Source organism: Girardinichthys multiradiatus, chromosome 23, assembly GCF_021462225.1.
Source record: "Girardinichthys multiradiatus isolate DD_20200921_A chromosome 23, DD_fGirMul_XY1, whole genome shotgun sequence".
Lineage (NCBI taxonomy): Eukaryota > Metazoa > Chordata > Actinopteri > Cyprinodontiformes > Goodeidae > Girardinichthys > Girardinichthys multiradiatus.
Window position 1 is genome coordinate 36,948,117 of NC_061815.1, and position 17,939 is coordinate 36,966,055.

Genomic DNA, 17,939 nt, shown 5'->3' on the forward strand with positions numbered 1-17,939 from the left:
TTGTGGGCTAAATATGAAATGGTACACAAAGACTAAATATGTGGTTTGGCTTTTAAACATTTTGGGGCTTTCACTGTTTGGCTGTGATGTCTCCACTGTCTATTTCTGAACCGTTTACTTTATTGTTGGCTTTTTTGAAAGTTTTCTTTGTTTCATTAATTCCTTTTTTGTTATAATAGGCATACTTTAAGAGGTTTGGTAAGGGAGTAATATTTTTTGACAGTGATATTTATTGCAGCAGAGTTTTACCAATACGATTGGTGGAAAACCACATATGCTGTAGTACTGAGTAGATGTTGGTCGCTCCAAAAACCAGTACCTTTTACATGCAGTGGCTTGGGATTCTTTAGGTTTCAGTCACACACTACAGCTTTCACATACACCGATCAGCCAAAACATTATGACCACTGAAAGATGATGTTTCATTGACGGTTTGTTGTTGGCTTGTATATAAATCAGAAAAAAAGGCAAATGTTACAATTTCTGCAACTTTTCACATAGGATAAATTACCATGGCTAGATGGCTGAGTTATAAGGATCTCCATAGCTGCAGCTTCTGTGGAGTGTGCCAGGTTACCAGTAGTTCGGTTCCAACAAAAGCGGTCTAATGAAGGGAAACTGGTGAACCAGTAACCACTTGAAGTTAAGGGTGGGTGGTATAGACTTAAAATTTTATCACAATATTTTGTTACTGTTTTGATAACAATTAAAGTGATGATAAAGAACTAATTAATACTTCTTTTCAGTCTTTATTTAGGTAACTGTGACTGCATGCAACAGCAATCATGGCACCACAAACACAAATGCTACTCTTGAAAAATACAGCTATTTTGAAATAGGCTTCTTCAGGACTCCAGCTACAAAAAGAAGTGTGATTTTCATCACTAAACTGCACACAGTAACGGCATTTAATCATATTTTCAAATGTACTGATATCTATGGATGCTCTCCTGGAGCGCACCATCCCAACAATATAGCCAGTTTTTGCAGTTTTCAAACATCATTAACTAGAATTTATTGCTATCACGATAAGCAATTTTTCACGATAAATGAAAAAATAAATGCCCCAACTTGAAATGTCCACAGATGAAATAAACAAAGGCCAGTTTTAAAATTAGCCCCCAGATGAAATGGACCAAACAAACTTTTTATTGGAAAGACTACAAATGGTGGACATGCAGACCTTTATCCACCTGCAAAATCAAGCAGAATAGTTACAGTAACTTGAGACAGGTCCATAGAGCGGCGGTAGTGGGCATCCTGAATCAGGTACTTGTATCAGATTTAAGGTCAAGTCTTTGTTTTGCTTACCTGAGGGACACATGGCACTAGAATGCATAATGGACAGAAGGCCAGCCAGCCAGCAGTGAGATGCTTTGAGCAATGTTTTTTTGGGGAAAACCTTGGTTAATGCTTTTGATTTAGATGTTGCAATTAACTATTAAGCTGAATACTATTGCTGGGCCATAACAGTGCTTTGTGAAAACAGGGTAATGTACCCTTCTGCTGCAAAAATTGTTCACAAATAATTTTAGCAACAAAATAGCAAGGTTGAGGCTTAGATTTGGCCTCCAAATTATCCAAATCTCAACTCGGTGAAGCATCTGTAAGACTTACAGTTTACAGGATCAAAACTGAGGGGCTGGTGCCAATAATTATGCTGCTCAATGCCTCCTCGGTTTATTTGTTGTGTTTGAGGCAAAAGGAAACCTGCTCAATATCTGGCAGATGGTCATAATGTTTTAGATGACTGGTGTATCTCTATCCATCATTTATGCATACTGACGCATCACATTTGCTTTTAAACTTTGCTTGCTTGCAATAGTAAACACAATTTTTACTCTTGCAAAATATATTTTGAAGAAAGTTTAAAGGATTTAGTCTAAAGCCATGAAACATTGAGAACACACTCGTGTTCTACAAGGGTTTCCCCAGCAGGGGTCTGGCAAATTACCTCCAATACAAATAGAATATCTTTTTACAAAAACCTTCTGCAAGCACCTAGCACATTTATTTATCAGCTGGTACCATGTAATCCAACTCTGGTTCTGTAGGAGTCATGTTTACATGTCTTTCACCATTAGCTTTGCATGAACTGCTGCCTTCCTCTTTTCAGACGGTTTTGCATTCTTTTCTTTACATGTGTGTGCAAATTGAATCACAAATGCAAATTTATCAAATTTTACTAATGCAATTAATACATACTTTAAGAGTCATGTGTTAAATTATGAACATGGATTGTATCATGTTGCAAGGATGTGATGTAAGGTCTTGTAAGGGGGGGATTGCTCATTATTGCATTCTTTTCGTATCTTTTTTCTAATGTGTCCATCAATTTTCAGCCTCCTTCTCTGAATGGCACATACGTTTTCAGAGAAGATCCAGACCACTGATGATTATTAATTGGCAGCATTTATGCAATTAGTGATCATCATAGTGACGTTTCAAGGGGAAAACATGCAGGTCATTTGGTACTGTACAAGTACAGCATCTTGTAGAAATTGTTAAAATACCATTTTTATTTTTATTTTTTGTGTTTCAGAACTTTTTTCCATCTTTGATGACCCATAAAATGTAGCACTTGTTTGAAAACACACACAAAAAAGGTTTTGGGGTTACGAAAAACAACAAACTACAATATTATGGCTGCATAGGTGCTTCCCCACTCTTATAACTGAGTGTGTCTGTGTTCAGGAAATGGCAACCACATTTAAAAGCATTAAATAGGAATCTGTAAACACCAGCCATAATTTATAGCTCCTCTGATTAACCTGATTAAACCCAAATAGTGCTCAGATGTTTTGGTATCTTTTTCCTGACATTTTCTGAGTTGCATCTTACAACATAAGCTATGGTCGACTTGAAGCTCCCAAAGCATCAGAGGAATCTCTTTGTCAAAAGTTAGTCTTCAGTACCATTGAAGGGTACAAAATGATTTTTAAGGCATTAGCCTATACCATAGATAAAAATGTAGAAAGTCAATTGCTCAATTGGAAAAACTATTACCAAGAACTGGACTTCCAACATGTCTGGACATTTGTTGAAAAGATGAGAAGAAAACTGGTCATGGAAGGTGCCAATAGGCCAATGCCAACATTGAAGGAGTACCTGCTGTGTAGTGAAATCACCCATATTCTTCATACGTCTGTGCTACGGGGTAGGATGCCAACATGTTTTAGTCTTGCATAGAAAAATATCCAAGCCTTGCTAAATGTTGCATGGACACATTTGACGAAAAAGAATGTGAGAAAATATGCCATGGTCTGACGAAACGAATGTCAAACTTCTTGGCCAACACTGCACATAAACCCAAATAAAATAAAATGCAGCACTCACAGTGAAGCATGATGGTGGCAACATCATGCTTTGGGGCTGTTTATCTTTAGGTTGAACTGGGGCCCAAACACCAGTTAATGGCGGCACAAAATCTTCAGGCTTGTTTAAGAAAGCTGAAGAAATATTCAACAAAAGTCTGCAATAGAATAGCTTCACCAGACGTTTTGGAACGACCTATGCAGAGCCCAGACCTGAATCTAATTTACAGTCAGTTTGGTCATCTGAAGAGAGTTGTACGCAGACTATACTGGTCCTTCTCAAAATATTAGCATATTGTGATAAAGTCCATTATTTTCCATAATGTAATGATGAAAATTTAACATTCATATATTTTAGATTCATTGCACAATAACTGAAATATTTCAGGTCTTTTATTGTCTTAATATGGATGATTTTGGCATACAGCTCATGAAAACCCAAAATTCCTATCTCACAAAATTAGCATATTTCATCCGACCAATAAAAGAAAAGTGTTTTTAATACAAAAAACGTCAACCTTCAAATAATCATGTACAGTTATGCACTCAATACTTGGTCAGGAATCCTTTGGCAGAAATGACTGCTTCAATGCGGCGTGGCATGGAGGCAATCAGCCTGTGGCACTGCTGAGGTCTTATGGAGGCCCAGGATGCTTCGATAGCAGCCTTTAGCTCATCCAGAGTGTTGGGTCTTGAGTCTCTCAACGTTCTCTTCACAATATCCCACAGATTCTCTATGGGGTTCAGGTCAGGAGAGTTGGCAGGCCAATTGAGCACAGTGATACCATGGTCAGTAAACCATTTACCAGTGGTTTTGGCACTGTGAGCAGGTGCCAGGTCATGCTGAAAAATGAAATCTTCATCTCTATAAAGCTTTTCAGCAGATGGAAGCATGAAATGCTCCAAAATCTCCTGATAGCTAGCTGCATTGACCCTGCCCTTGATAAAACACAGTGGACCAACACCAGCAGCTGACACGGCACCCCAGACCATCACTGACTGTGGGTACTTGACACTGGACTTCTGGCATTTTGGCATTTCCTTCTCCCCAGTCTTCCTCCAGACTCTGGCACCTTAATTTCCGAATGACATGCAGAATTTGCTTTCATCCGAAAAAAGTACTTTGGACCACTGAGCAACAGTCCAGTGCTGCTTCTCTGTAGCCCAGGTCAGGCGCTTCTGCCGCTGTTTCTGGTTCAAAAGTGGCTTGACCTAGGGAATGTGGCACCTGTAGACCATTTCCTGCACACGCCTGTGCACGGTGGCTCTGGATGTTTCTACTCCAGACTCAGTCCACTGCTTCCGCAGGTCCCCTAAGGTCTGGAATCGGCCCTTCTCCACAATCTTCCTCAAGGTCCGGTCACTTCTTCTCATTGTGCAGCGTTTTCTGCCACACTTTTTCCTTCCCACAGACTTCCCACTGAGGTGCCTTGATACAGCACTCTGGGAACAGCCTATTCGTTCAGAAATGTCTTTCTGTGTCTTACCCTCTTGCTTGAGGGTGTCAATAGTGGCCTTCTGGACAGCAGTCAGGTTGGTAGTCTTACCCATGATTGGGGTTTTGAGTGATGAACCAGGCTGGGAGTTTTAAAGGCCTCAGGAATCTTTTGCAGGTGTTTAGAGTTAACTCGTTGATTCAGATGATTAGGTTCATAGCTCGTTTAGAGACCCTTTTAATGATATGCCAATTTTGTGAGATAGGAATTTTGGGTTTTCATGAGCTGTATGCCAAAATAATCTGTATTAAGACAATAAAAGACCTGAAATATTTCAATTAGTGAGCAATGAATCTAAAATATATGAATGTTAAATTTTCATCATGACATTATGGAAAATAATGAACTTTATCACAATATGCTAATATTTTGAGAAGGACCTGTACACTCATAATCAGACAAGGTTCGACCATTGTTGAAAAGAAAAGGGAGCAAATATGTGAGCATAATGTACCATGTTGATAGATTCCTTCCCAAAAAGACTAAGTGCTGTTTTAGATAAAAACAAGATGCCTTGAAAATATATTAGTTTAAGGGTGTGCACAATAATGCAACAACTTGTTTTATTGTTTGTTTTTCCTAAAGATTTTAGTTGGTTTTTGAGTGGAGTTGTTTGGAAACTAGGTCAGATCAAATGTGGAAAAAGTTCTAAAACGATCTTTCTTGCTTTTTCTGTTTTTTAAATGACAACAACCTGGTATTGTAACGGGGCGTTCAGATAGCGTTTGTTTTAAAACACTTTTTTTTTAACCTGTGCCTCTCACCATCAAGCTCCTTCCTGTCTTTTGTCCAAGCACACTAAAGATCATGTCTGTTAGTTTGGTGATGCTGCAGTAAATATGTTTTAAAGTTGAATTGTACAATATACTGCTGTCATTCTTGTATTGTGGACCGTTTTCAAGACATGCAATATTTGCTACAATGTAGGGAAATTGTAGTAGTGTGTTAGACTGCCTCTTTTAGTAGGGTGAAGGAAAGGGTAACTCTTGCAATAACTGGATGCAGTCCTGGACAGTTTGAGAGTAACCATGAAAGAAAATGAAAGTGAGGTTGTTTTTTTTTCTTTGTGTCCTATAAAAACTGTGGAGAAGGGAGGGGAAAGGGGCTCAGTGTGTCCTATAACTTCTTGCAATCAGAATGCAATTCCCTAGAAGCATGTTCCAGAGCAAGAAGAGCTCAGCCTCAGATTAGAATACATTTACTCTGCTAACCGACACCTTCCTACTGTGAAACAAGTCCCACAGTTGCAGTAATGAAAATCGCTTCTGCTACCTGCCACTATTGACAGATAACAAGGTTAAAGCTTGGGAATTGTGCTGACTGCATGGGTTCAAGGTTTTTCTGCCACACAAATGTGACATCTGAAGACCAATGTTAATGGCAAAAGATCGATTTTGGACCAGAGGGACCTTGTTTAGATTCTGTACCCTCAGTAGCTAGTGTTCATATTTAGGTAAGAATCTATGAAATCTGCATCTACCAGTCAAAGACAGTTATCCTTTCCGTCTTCTCTTGTATGAAATTGTTCTCTACTGTGTCAAATGATTGTAAAATACCTGAAATTGTTTGTCTTGATGTTTACGTGAATTTATATTATTATCTATTCAGTTCTATATTGAAGATTCAACGGTGGCAGCTGCCAAACACAGACATAATCTTCAGTATGCAGCAATAGCTATGAGAGTTATATTGTTTGTTTTTATAAATATTAGTAATAGAGCGTGCAGTAAATGTGTGAAGGATTTTTGTGTTACAACAGATACGCTAATGCCTCAACGTGTAATGGATAATTCTCTGGCCTACTAATAATTGTGCTGTTTGTGTCTTTTTGGACATTAACCTTCTCCGCCGATCGCTGCATGCAGATAACTGGGAGCAAAGTTCCGGTAAGTAGCCCATTATTTATTTGGCTTCTAAATCTTGTTACTTCTTTGTATCTGTCTTCATTCCTCTATACCCCCCCACACACACACACACTGACTGCCATCAAGGAGTATATTCTGAGCTGTGACTTGTGTTTAAAGATGCATGTTGATGTGCTGATTAAAAGAAAAACTAATTTGTGCAGTCTGAGGATTACGGTTTGTTGGTTTCTGCAGGGTTTCTCTTCACAGAATGCTGTGAAACAGCTTTTAACTTTTGAATCCTGTAACTCCAGTTATTGTTTTTAAAGATGCATAAGTTTGCTTTATTTTTTCTAGTGTTTAGAGCAATAATTGAGATGATTCATTTTAATATAAAACTCAGTGCATACTGAGAATTTATAACACAGGAAAAATGGACTTGATGCACGCAAAGCTAAAATACACTCAGACCAAACCACAACAAGCATGATTTTTTTTCTTCCACCAAACATTACAGTACTAGACTAGATTTCTTTATTGGAGACGTTTATTTTTTTAGATTTCTGAATTTGTTTTCATAACAGCTGGTTTATCAGAGATAAGGAGGAAGCTCATTGTTTTATGTTGAAACATGTACATCATCAAAATTAATGTAATTTGTGGTCAGTGTACTGGCAAAAAGCTGTAGCGTAAACCAGCCCACACATTATTACCTGATTATCTCCATAGAGACTCCACTGTCCTGCTTGATTTTAGCATGTAGGCAAAACGAGCTTCATCTACACAAAATTCAGCTTCTTCCTTAAAACATTGCTCTAGTCTTTCCTGGCATTTTCTTCGTGACGTTCCAAGTGTTGTTGTGTTTTTATGAAGCCACCTGCCGTGGCAGAGGACTAGTCATGAATGTTAACCACTTTATTCCATTTATTTGAAATAATCCGCGGTTATTCATTGTAGTTTAATGATGAATGTTCATAAATTTCAGAAATCATTGAAGCTGCTTTTATCCTGTAAAATATTTACATATTTTAAATAGCTATAACTCTCAGCTGACAGCATTGTAGTGGAAAAAGGAAAACTTTTAGATAAAATCCCACATCTGTGCAGCTTTCTCGCATTACAAAGGAACAACGTTGTCCGATTGGCTAACTTTAAACGCCTTTTAACATGTTTGCTGGATATGACGGCACAACTCCGATGTTGCTCTAACATAATGCTTTTAATTGGTTGATTGTTCCTGGTTGATGAAGTCTGGCTGGAGGTATAGTCGCCAGTCAAATGGGGTCCACAGAACCAAACTGGGAGAAAGTGTTTGTTGAACAATGACTCTGGCCCAATCGCCCTGATGGACTGTGATTAGGGTAATTGTTTGAAATGTTTATTGTTGAGCAGTGTGTCGTTTTATCAATAGTAAGTCCATAACTAATAGGTGGGTATTGGTGCATTAATATTAGAAATAACTTATCCCTGTAGTAGACTGTTAGATTTTCCATGTTTGTTTATTTCCAATAAATATGATTAAAAATAAAAAAGGTCTTCTTCCTTTAAGAGTTCATTTGTTCAAAATTCAATAGAAAGATTGAATTCATGAAAGTATTCACATTGATATGGTATGAGACTTAATATATTTTGATAACCAGTGAAATTGGTTGAGTTTTGGACATTTAGGTCCTTAAAGTGGCTGTTGGATCGTAGGGTCATAATTCCCTTCAGAAATTCTTTAAGTTTTAAAGAATATTTTCAGTCAAAAACACAGAATCCATAAAAACCCTCATATAGTAACGTCTTGTGAAGTGTGGAATTGCCGCTTTAAGTAGTGTCGCTTAAAGTCCTCTTTCATTGCCTTTCAAGGGTTTCATAAGGATTAAGAAGACTAAGGCCTGAGAGAAGCACAGGCGAAGTTAAGCAGCGCAATGTGACCCAGCCCCTGCTCTCTCCACGCTCTCATACAAACCTGGCTCTTTGAGACATTTTTTTATTGATTATACTTTTCAGTCTTAAACAGTTTCTTCGGGGGTTTTTTTTTGTGCTTGTTTATTTCTATGGGAGTAATAGGTTTATCTCCTTGGCCTGTGTGGATGGCCACAGAGTGGGTTTCAATCAGCAGTAATGGCTACACCGTGTTCGGTAAATAGAAAAGGACAAAATTACCTCATTTTCGATCATGACCGCTCATCTAAGATGTGAAGACCTTCTTTCAGAATCTCTGCAGACTATTTCAAAGGATATGACAGGTCCTGGTTATCAATAAGTTTCTTTCATTTCAAAAGCTTCCAAAAGTGTTTGACCTGGGATTTTTAACCTATGTGACAATCCAGCAGCAGGAGCAAATAGACAGACCCTGTATACTGAAAGCCATGAGCTCTCATTCGTGAAAGCCCTATTGAAAGAGAGGATAGAAGAAACAGTATTTAGTCGAGTCCCCCCACTTGTCTGGTGGATTCCCATTTTCACGTTGTCAGCGTGTGGCGATGAGGGCTCTCAGATGTGCTAGAAGGAAAGTGTTGGTTCTGATGGTCCATTGGGAAAACACAAGTGCAGCTCAACTGTCTCAGCCATGAAATTTCTCTGGCACTTTCTCCTCTGCTAGTAAGGAATGAGGTAGGAATAGAACAATGTGAAATGACTTTCATCACTCTGGCCATTGTGGAAGCGTCCCACGCAGCTTTACAGCACAGGTCTCATATTCTCTTTCAAACTCCAGCCAAAAAATGAGGAAGATATAAGCAACACACCCAGGTAATTACAGGCTCACAGACAGACTGAGATAAATCAGTTGCGCTGGATCTCTGCAGCTTCCTGTTGACCTCTACAGCGGTTTTACAGCATCACAGTCTGTAAGCACTGGCCTGATTTACGCCACAAGTCAAGGGGCTATCTGTCAGTGTCTGCTGCTGCGTTGTTTCTGAGAGTAGATTTCCATCTTGTCTTGTCCATTGACAGACTCTGCAGCTCAGAAGGCTGCGGAGACTTGGCATGAGATCCATTTGTTGAAGAAACGGCTGCAGAAAATGTCCAGGCCACAGGAAATGATCAATACCTGTATGACTGGACAGATGGCTGCTTAGATGCTGGCCGGCTCTGAAATGTCAGGTTGTGTGATGGTAAAACATGGTTGTGTAAACAACTGCTCTCTGTATGTTGTTGTCAGTGTGCAGATTTGACCAAAGAGTCTAAAAAGCCTTATACTTGAGAGAAAATGTCAATACTGGTTGCAGTGTAGCAGATCTAATTTTACTGACATGGTTCCTGTTTTCTGAGTAATACTGGGTGTGGATTTATCCTTAAAGGTGTGTTCGCACAAAATGTTTGCCAAACTGCGGCTGGAGTGTGGCAGACATATGATGAGACAGTGACTTGGATTTATCTGAGCCATGCTTTTACAACTGTAAAATAAAGAGTGCACACTTTGCACACCATCAACAGTTTAAAAAATATTATATCATTTTCTATTAACACTGTAGATTTAAAATAGAACTGCTCCAGGATGTATCTGTTCCATTCTAACATTCATTTTTTGTTCCAATGTCGAGAAGCGGGTGTACACCCCGGACCGGTCAATGCAGAGACAAGCTGAAGGAACAATCATGCAAACAGTCGCACCTAATAGCAATTAAAAGAACATTCAACCAAAAATGCATGTTTTTTGGACTGTGGGAGGAAGACGGAGTAACTGGAGAAACCCCTTTTGTTTAAAAACATGCAAACTCTATGTAGAAAGGCCACCAACCAGGATTTATACCCAGAACCATCTTATTGCAGGACATTATTGTTAACCGTTGTGCCAAAGTGCAACCCTACAATAAGTCCTGATATCTGAATTAAAAAAACCCTGAGATAACAGTATTCTCAATGCATTTGTTTCTATTGGTTTGAATTGATCGATTAATGATCTTTAGTTTAGCCTGACTCATAGCATTTTATTTCAAGAAGGTCTATGACTAATATCAGTAGCATTTTTTGAGCTGTCAAATAAGTCCGTATGTTTATTAAATTGCATTTAGTTGTATGACATATGGTAATTTTCGAAAGTGTGTAGTGTAATAAGAAGAAATCTGGAATGTGGTTTTCATATAATGCACTGAAGTTAGTTAATTTGCATTCAATTACAAAAAAATGGTTTCATTCAAACCATTATTTGACTTTTATCCCAACTTTTTACTGTCTGACATCAACCCTTTAACCCTCGGGGGACCAAGGATGGGCCCCAGATACTCCAAAATGGTTCTAGGACCAGTTTGGAGCAGATGGTTTTTAGACATTCTGGAGCAAATGTTAAGTACTACTTAATCTAATTTATCTTTGGTGACTGACTTTAAAAAACAAATTAAAAATAATTAATTAGGGTCAGTAATTAGGAAATTACTCTCTCTAAAAGTACTTTTTTATTCCCAGATGAATAATTGAGTTAACAGACAATATCTGCTCATTAGTTTTGGGGTGTCTTTATTTCATCTGACTGTATTTGGTTGAATTGCAGCGTGGATGCGCAACACTTTTTAAAAATATATATTTCCAATTAAACAAATAACCTTCATAGGCACTCCTGCTTTTATTTGTATATTTTGTTTAGGATGGATTTTTGCAAAGTTTCTAAATGGGGCAAAAGCGGACAATCATAGTCACAAGGTTGTGAGACAGAAAGCTCTGATAACATTGTCACTAAATATTAGATGTGAATAAGAAGTGAAAATCTAAAAAAACTCAGGCTTCCCTCCACCATTTTATTCTTTGAGCAGAGTTTTTGTTTCAAGCGAGCTATTAAACAGGGTGCTTTGGGTTGAGGAGATTTGATGTGGCACATGTCCTTGATGCTTTAAAAGGACGGCAATGAAAAATTAATCAATAGCGTGTGCCTATCATGCCCTAAGCTAGTGTTCACCATTCACCATTGTAATATAAATATAAAAGATCCGGGAAACATGCTTTGAATGGGACTATCTGAATAAGATTGTTCTTTGATTGGCTGGAAGCTTATTTTAAAGTTCATCTTCCCGACGTAAAAATTTGTCTTTGAGTTATATGAGGGAGGATTTATCTGACAATCATGTGGGTAAATGGGGACACCAGGTCATAATTTTTCTGTATGGGTATTGAATACTTACTGCTTGACTTACTTTAATACTTTAATAGTTTTAGGAATTTTGATTTCCTATCTGCTTCACTGAAAGGATTTTTTTAGATGGCTGTATTTAAATGCAGATGACAATGCAGCAGAAGCTCCCACTGCTCTGAAGCACGAGTCCAGGTCTCTACAGCACGGCCTCAATTTTTTAAAAATGCTCCAAGACTCAAGTTCTTGCTTTACCAACTGGCACAGATTCCTTATAATACAGCAAATCTGCAGTTGAATTAAAGATTTCAGAACTATAAAAGTGTATAATTAATACCTTTGGCAAACTATTTGACTGTATGTCAACTTTAAAATGCGTGCCACAGTTTTCTACGGTTGTTAAAAGTTGTTTCTTCTCTCTGGAGAATAAAAGCTTAGGAATTCTATTCAAATCTAGTTTTGTCCCTAATGTTGTTTTTTGCCAGAATTTTGTTTTATAAAAATAAACTTGTGTAGCCTTTCTGCAGTCAAGGTCACAGTTAGTTCAACTTCTCATCTATTTCTTCCTGTGAATCTGGTATCTCAGTGGTGCCTATAGGAATCTGCATTACATCTGAAACAAACGTTGACTCGAGCTTATGGACGTGACGGTTACAATGTGATTTTTAAAGGTCAAGGGTAAAGTTCAGCAAAGCCCTACAAAAAAATATATTGGCCTTTAACTGAATTGCTGTTCATAACAAGCAAAGCATCATAGAGAGAGGACGGTCAGTCTTGGTGCTGTTCTCTTCAGGCAAACAAAATGTTAAATATTCAGGACTGATGGATGTCCGCAATCATTTCCTTTTCAGGATAATTGCTTTGAGTGACATATTGCATTTTTCTTGCAGAGTTGAAGTGCTTTGGTGTGTGTGGGCATGTTTGTTTTGTTTGAGTATCTCGACCGATGAAGTACAGGTGTGGTTCAAGTTACACACCTCAAACATGATCCTGGTTAATTTAAAAACCATTTGGCAGACTTATAATTGGACTTAGTTACCAGGAAACGTATAAAAAATAATAATTTCATACAACTTCTTTATGACATGCTTATATTTTTTGTAAAAGTTTTTATACCCCTTAAACCTTTTCACTTTTTTTAATTTAGAAACACAAACTTCAATGTATTCATTGGGATTTTATTTGATAGACCATTTCAAATTGCAGATAATTAAGTGAAAAGTGGTTTTCATTTTGCTTCCCAAGAAATGTGCCACAGTTTTTTTTTTTGCTACCCTTAAGTAAACTCCACTTTACCCTTAGTAAATTGCATCCACCTATGTGTAGTTTAGGCTCTGTATAAGTGCAGCTGGTTATGGAAGCCATAAAGGTTTGTTAGAACTTATCAGTGAACAAACCACATCATCAAAACCAATGAACTCACCAGGTCACAGACAAAGCTGTTGGATAACTTAAATCAGGGTTAGGTTAAAATCAATACCCCAAGCTGCATATCTCACGGTGCACTGTTCTATCAGTCATCTGAGAATTGGCCAGATAAGACCAACATTTAATTTCTTTGGCCTACAATCGACTGTGTGGCAGAAAACTAATAACCTGAACGCCCCATCCCTGCAGTGAAACATGGTGGTGGCAGCATCATGTTAAGGGGAATCTGTTCTTTAGCAGGGAGAGTGAAGCTGGTCGGAGTTAATTAGATGAATGGAGCTAAAAACAGGGCAATACTGGAAGAAACCCCGTCAGATGTAAAATGCTTGAGAGTGAAACGTATAGCCAGAGCTACAGTAGAATGCCTCAGAGCATATTTGTTAAAATGGCTCGGATAAATTCGAACTGAGAATCTGTGGCAGTATTTTGCTTTTCAGACTAATATTAAAACTCACTAAGACTAACAGTGTCCCATTTCTATTTTATTTTCAGTAAGTTATGTTCAGTACAAAAAAGAAAGTCATATCCCTGGCAGATTTAGTTATAAACAAAACAATTTTACACCTTGTTCCTAAAGACAAACTAATCAAATCTAATTAGATATGAGTGTAACATTATTCTTTCATCTGCAAGCTCTTCATATCCATAACTTCATACCTTCGGGTATTTTCAACTACAAAACTTCTGCCTTATCTCCATTTATATGGCAAAGTGTAAGAAAAAGTACCAATAAGTACCGCTGTCATAAGCATCAACCAACGATACAGTAGAAAATATTCAGAGCATGGCTAGAGCATACCTGGTCATTTCTTTATAGGTTGTTTTAGATTTCCGTTCAGTCATTAATCTTTTTATCGTTTTATTTTAACAAATATTTATTGAAGAGCTCTACTTTAGAAAGCATTTTCAGTCATCTCAAAATCTCAACCGTTTGGATGAGGATGTTTCTCCATAAGACTCATGTTTTGTGAACAGGACCCATGTCTTCTCAAGTGAGCTCCCGGCTTTCTTTGTTCCTCATCATTTTTGTCTTCTTCTACTGCCACCTATTTATTTAATCTCAATAAGTCTTATCTGTGTATCAGGTCAGACTTATGTCTGTGCTTTTGTAAGAGATAAAGTTGAAAGAAAAAACAGATGCCCAAGAAACGTCTGTAGGCAAGTGTCCAATTACTGCTGTAGGGTGTTGAAAAGGTCCATCACCCACACAGTTTGTTCAATCAAGTTCACTTTGAGAAATAAAACTGTGGGGGCACTTACAGGGGTTGGACAATGAAACTGAAACACCTGGTTTTAGACCACAATAATTTATTAGTATGGTGTAGGGCCTCCTTTTGTGGACAATACAGCGTCAGTTCGTCTTGGGAATGACATATACAAGTCCTGCACAGTGGTCACAGGGATTTTAAGCCATTTTTCTTGCAGGATAGTGGCCAGGTCACTACATGATACTGGTGGAGGAAAACGTTTCCTGACTCGCTCCTCCAAAACACCCCAAAGTGGCTCAATAATATTTAGATCTGGTGACTGTGCAGGCCATGGGAGATGTTCAACTTCACTTTCATGTTCATCAAACCAATCTTTCAACAGTCTTGCTGTGTGTATCGGTGCACCGCCTTTAGGATACAATGTTTGAACCATTGGATGCACATGGTCCTCAAGAATGGTTCGGTAGTCCTTGGCAGTGACGCGCCTGTCTAGCACAAGTATTGGGCCAAGGGAATGCCATGATATGGCAGCCCAAACCATCACTGATCCACCCCCATGCTTCACTCTGGGCATGCAACAGTCTGGGTGGTACGCTTCTTTGGGGCTTCTCCACACCGTAACTCTCCCGGATGTGGGGAAAACAGTAAAGGTGGACTCATCAGAGAACAATACATGTTTCACATTGTCCACAGCCCAAGATTTGCGCTCCTTGCACTATTGAAACCGATGTTTGGCATTGGCATGAGTGACCAAAGGTTTGGCTATAGCAACCCGGCCGTGTATATTGACCCTGTGGAGCTCCCGACGGACAGTTCTGGTGGAAACAGGAGAGTTGAGGTGCACAGTTAATTCTGCCGTGATTTGGGCAGCCGTAGTTTTATGTTTTTTGGATACAATCTGGGTTAGCACCCGAACATCCCTTTCAGACAGCTTCCTCTTGCGTCCACAGTTAATCCTGTTGGATGTGGTTCGTCCTTCTTGGTGGTATGCTGACATTACCTTGGATACCGTGGCTCTTGATACATCACAAAGACTTGCTGTCTTGGTCACAGATGCACCAGCAAGACGTGCACCAACAATTTGTCCTCTTTTGAACTCTGGTATGTCACCCATAATGTTGTGTGCATTTCAATATTTTGAGCAAAACTGTGCTCTTACCCTGCTAATTGAACCTTCACACTCTGCTCTTACTGGTGCAATGTGCAATCAATGCAGACTGGCTACCAGGCTGGTCCAATTTAGCCATGAAACCTCCCACACTAAAATGACAGGTGTTTCAGTTTCAGTGTCCAACCCCTGTATATATTTAGTTACTTGGTAAAAAGCAGGATGGCCCGTGTGGTGTAATGTTAAACTTCACGTTTTTCATAATGACTTCTTAATTCATTTTTGCCTCATTTCTGTGAATGGCTCGACTTCAAGCATTCACGGTTGGGTTGACCTTTACATACTGTGGAAGAGCTGGACTTCAGCTGTGACAGAGGGTGGGCTGTGTAGGAGGGTCTAGGTCAACACCAGCTCCTGTTGGGGGTCCTGGGAAACAAGGTTACTTTGCCATTATTGCCATTATTAATTTTGTTGTTTTTACATTATTTTAAGCTTACTCCCTCTATCTCTCCATTTGTCTGCACCTGTATTTTAAATCTTTTAGAATATTGTTAGAGTCCAACATTTTTTGTCAAATTTATTAGTGAAATACTGTACACCTTTATTTCTTAAATGTTTGACGGTGAGTTTGATTATGGCTTACAGATAATAAAAACCCAAAATTCAGTGTTTCAGAAAGCTAAAATATTGCTTAAGATCAATGTTTTTATTTTTATTTTAAACAGAAATGTCAGGCTTCTGAAAAGTATGTTCATTTCTATGCCTTCAATAATTGGTTGGGGCTTGTTTATGTGTGAAATACTGCATCAATGCAGCGTGACATGGAGGCGATCATCCTGTGGTTCTGCTGAGGTGTAATGGAAGCCCAGGTTGCTTCGAGACGACCTACAGGTTGGGTCTGGTGTCTCATCACTGCAGAATTACAAGAAAAAAAGGCTTGAAATATGTCACATTGTGTAATGAATCTATATAACATCTGACTTTACTGTCTAAAATGGTAACAAAATACTGAACCTTTTCATAATATTAGAATTTTGTTAGATGTACCTGTATTTCCAATTATGAAAAAACACTGTCACAGATAACATTATTAAACCCTAATTAATAATTTGTTGTATTATTTATTCAGCTGTAGGTGTAGCTGTTGCTTTTCTGTTTGAAACCAAAGGGATAAAACATTTTTGTGTTTTAAAAGGGAAAGTTATTTTTTTTCTCAAGATTGTCATACAATGAGAATCTCATACTGGCCCATATCTCCATGTTTCTATATTTCTGTTTCCTGCTACACAACTATTTTAAAAACATGTCTTTTCAAAGCCAGAAACAATCATTGTTCTTCAATCAGAGGAGGAGAGCTGGATCGCGTTATTTTGAAGGGAACATGAAAGGCTGAAGTGGTCACAGTATGCTGATATTGGATTAAACAGAGGCTATGGCAGAGCTTTATAGTTGCTGTGCTTGTGTTGGTGTGTGCACACCAGTGTGTGTATCTGTACATGTGATAAGCACCAACTTTCTTTCTGTTGTTCTGGCAGACTTGGATGCTGCAGCACGGGTTTCGACACTGGGCATTGAGAAATACACAGACTATTTTCAGATAGGGGCAGGAGGGAGGAAGGAAAAGGATTCCTAGTTCTGTTGATAGCCTATCTGTAAATGTTGCGTACTGTATGCACATCCCCACATGACTGATGGACCTTGTGAAAACTAGCTTTGCTCAGTTGTACATCTCTCCCCCCTACAGCTTTGTCACACACTCAACAGCTCCGTCGGCGCGCTCGGCTCAGCGGGAGCCTCCTGTGGGGCCGCATTAGGCTCCATAAACTTTATAGCATATTTTTACAACCCCTCTCTCAGTATGCATCCACCATCACAAGCCACCGCATCTGCTTTAACTGTTCACACAGCTGTGAAATTCTGTGTATCCCCATGTTTTATGGTCGCTTGGTCCTCTAGTCATTCTCAATTTCTTTATTTGCTTCTTTAGCTTTTAGACATCCCCTACATCTGCGTATATTTAGTAAGCTATTTGCTTTGTGTGATGGTGCGGCTTTCTTTAGCTATAGATGTCGTCTTCATCTCATTGCAGGCTCTGTCTCAGTATGTTGAGATTTGCTGGGAGGATGTTTTGCCTCAGGGGAGTTGATAAAATGCCTCAGTTCATAACCCCTTTTCTTGCATGTATATTTGTACCACATGCAAACTTTGCTTTGACTTCTACCAGGAACTTTTGTAGAACCTCAGAGTTCATGCTAGTAGCCCACACTGCACAGCGGTGTGCTAACAAGGTGTACTCTCTGCCTGTCATCTTGAGCTCTCTCACAGAGCGGTCATAGTTGGACGCACGAGAATAAAGACACATAATCTCCTCATCAGTGGCCAGTTTCCTCCCTTATTTCCCAGACCAGATCTCTTCTATGAAGATTGGTGACATGATCAAGCAAGCTTGCTCTTTTTCTTTTTTTTGTCTTGTGGTTTCTTCATCATC

At 38.8% G+C, this 17,939-nt stretch overlaps 1 protein-coding gene across 5 annotated transcripts in view; it reads left to right on the forward strand.

Moving 5' to 3' along the window:
* Positions 1-17,939, forward strand: part of diaph2 (diaphanous-related formin 2) — a 555,642-nt gene that overhangs the window by 45,025 nt on the left and 492,678 nt on the right. For all 5 annotated transcript variants that reach the window (XM_047353019.1, XM_047353022.1, XM_047353021.1 and 2 more), the window contains exon 6: positions 6,676-6,696. In XM_047353019.1, the coding sequence (XP_047208975.1) occupies positions 6,676-6,696 (21 nt within the window). The remainder of the gene's footprint in view (positions 1-6,675; positions 6,697-17,939) is intronic.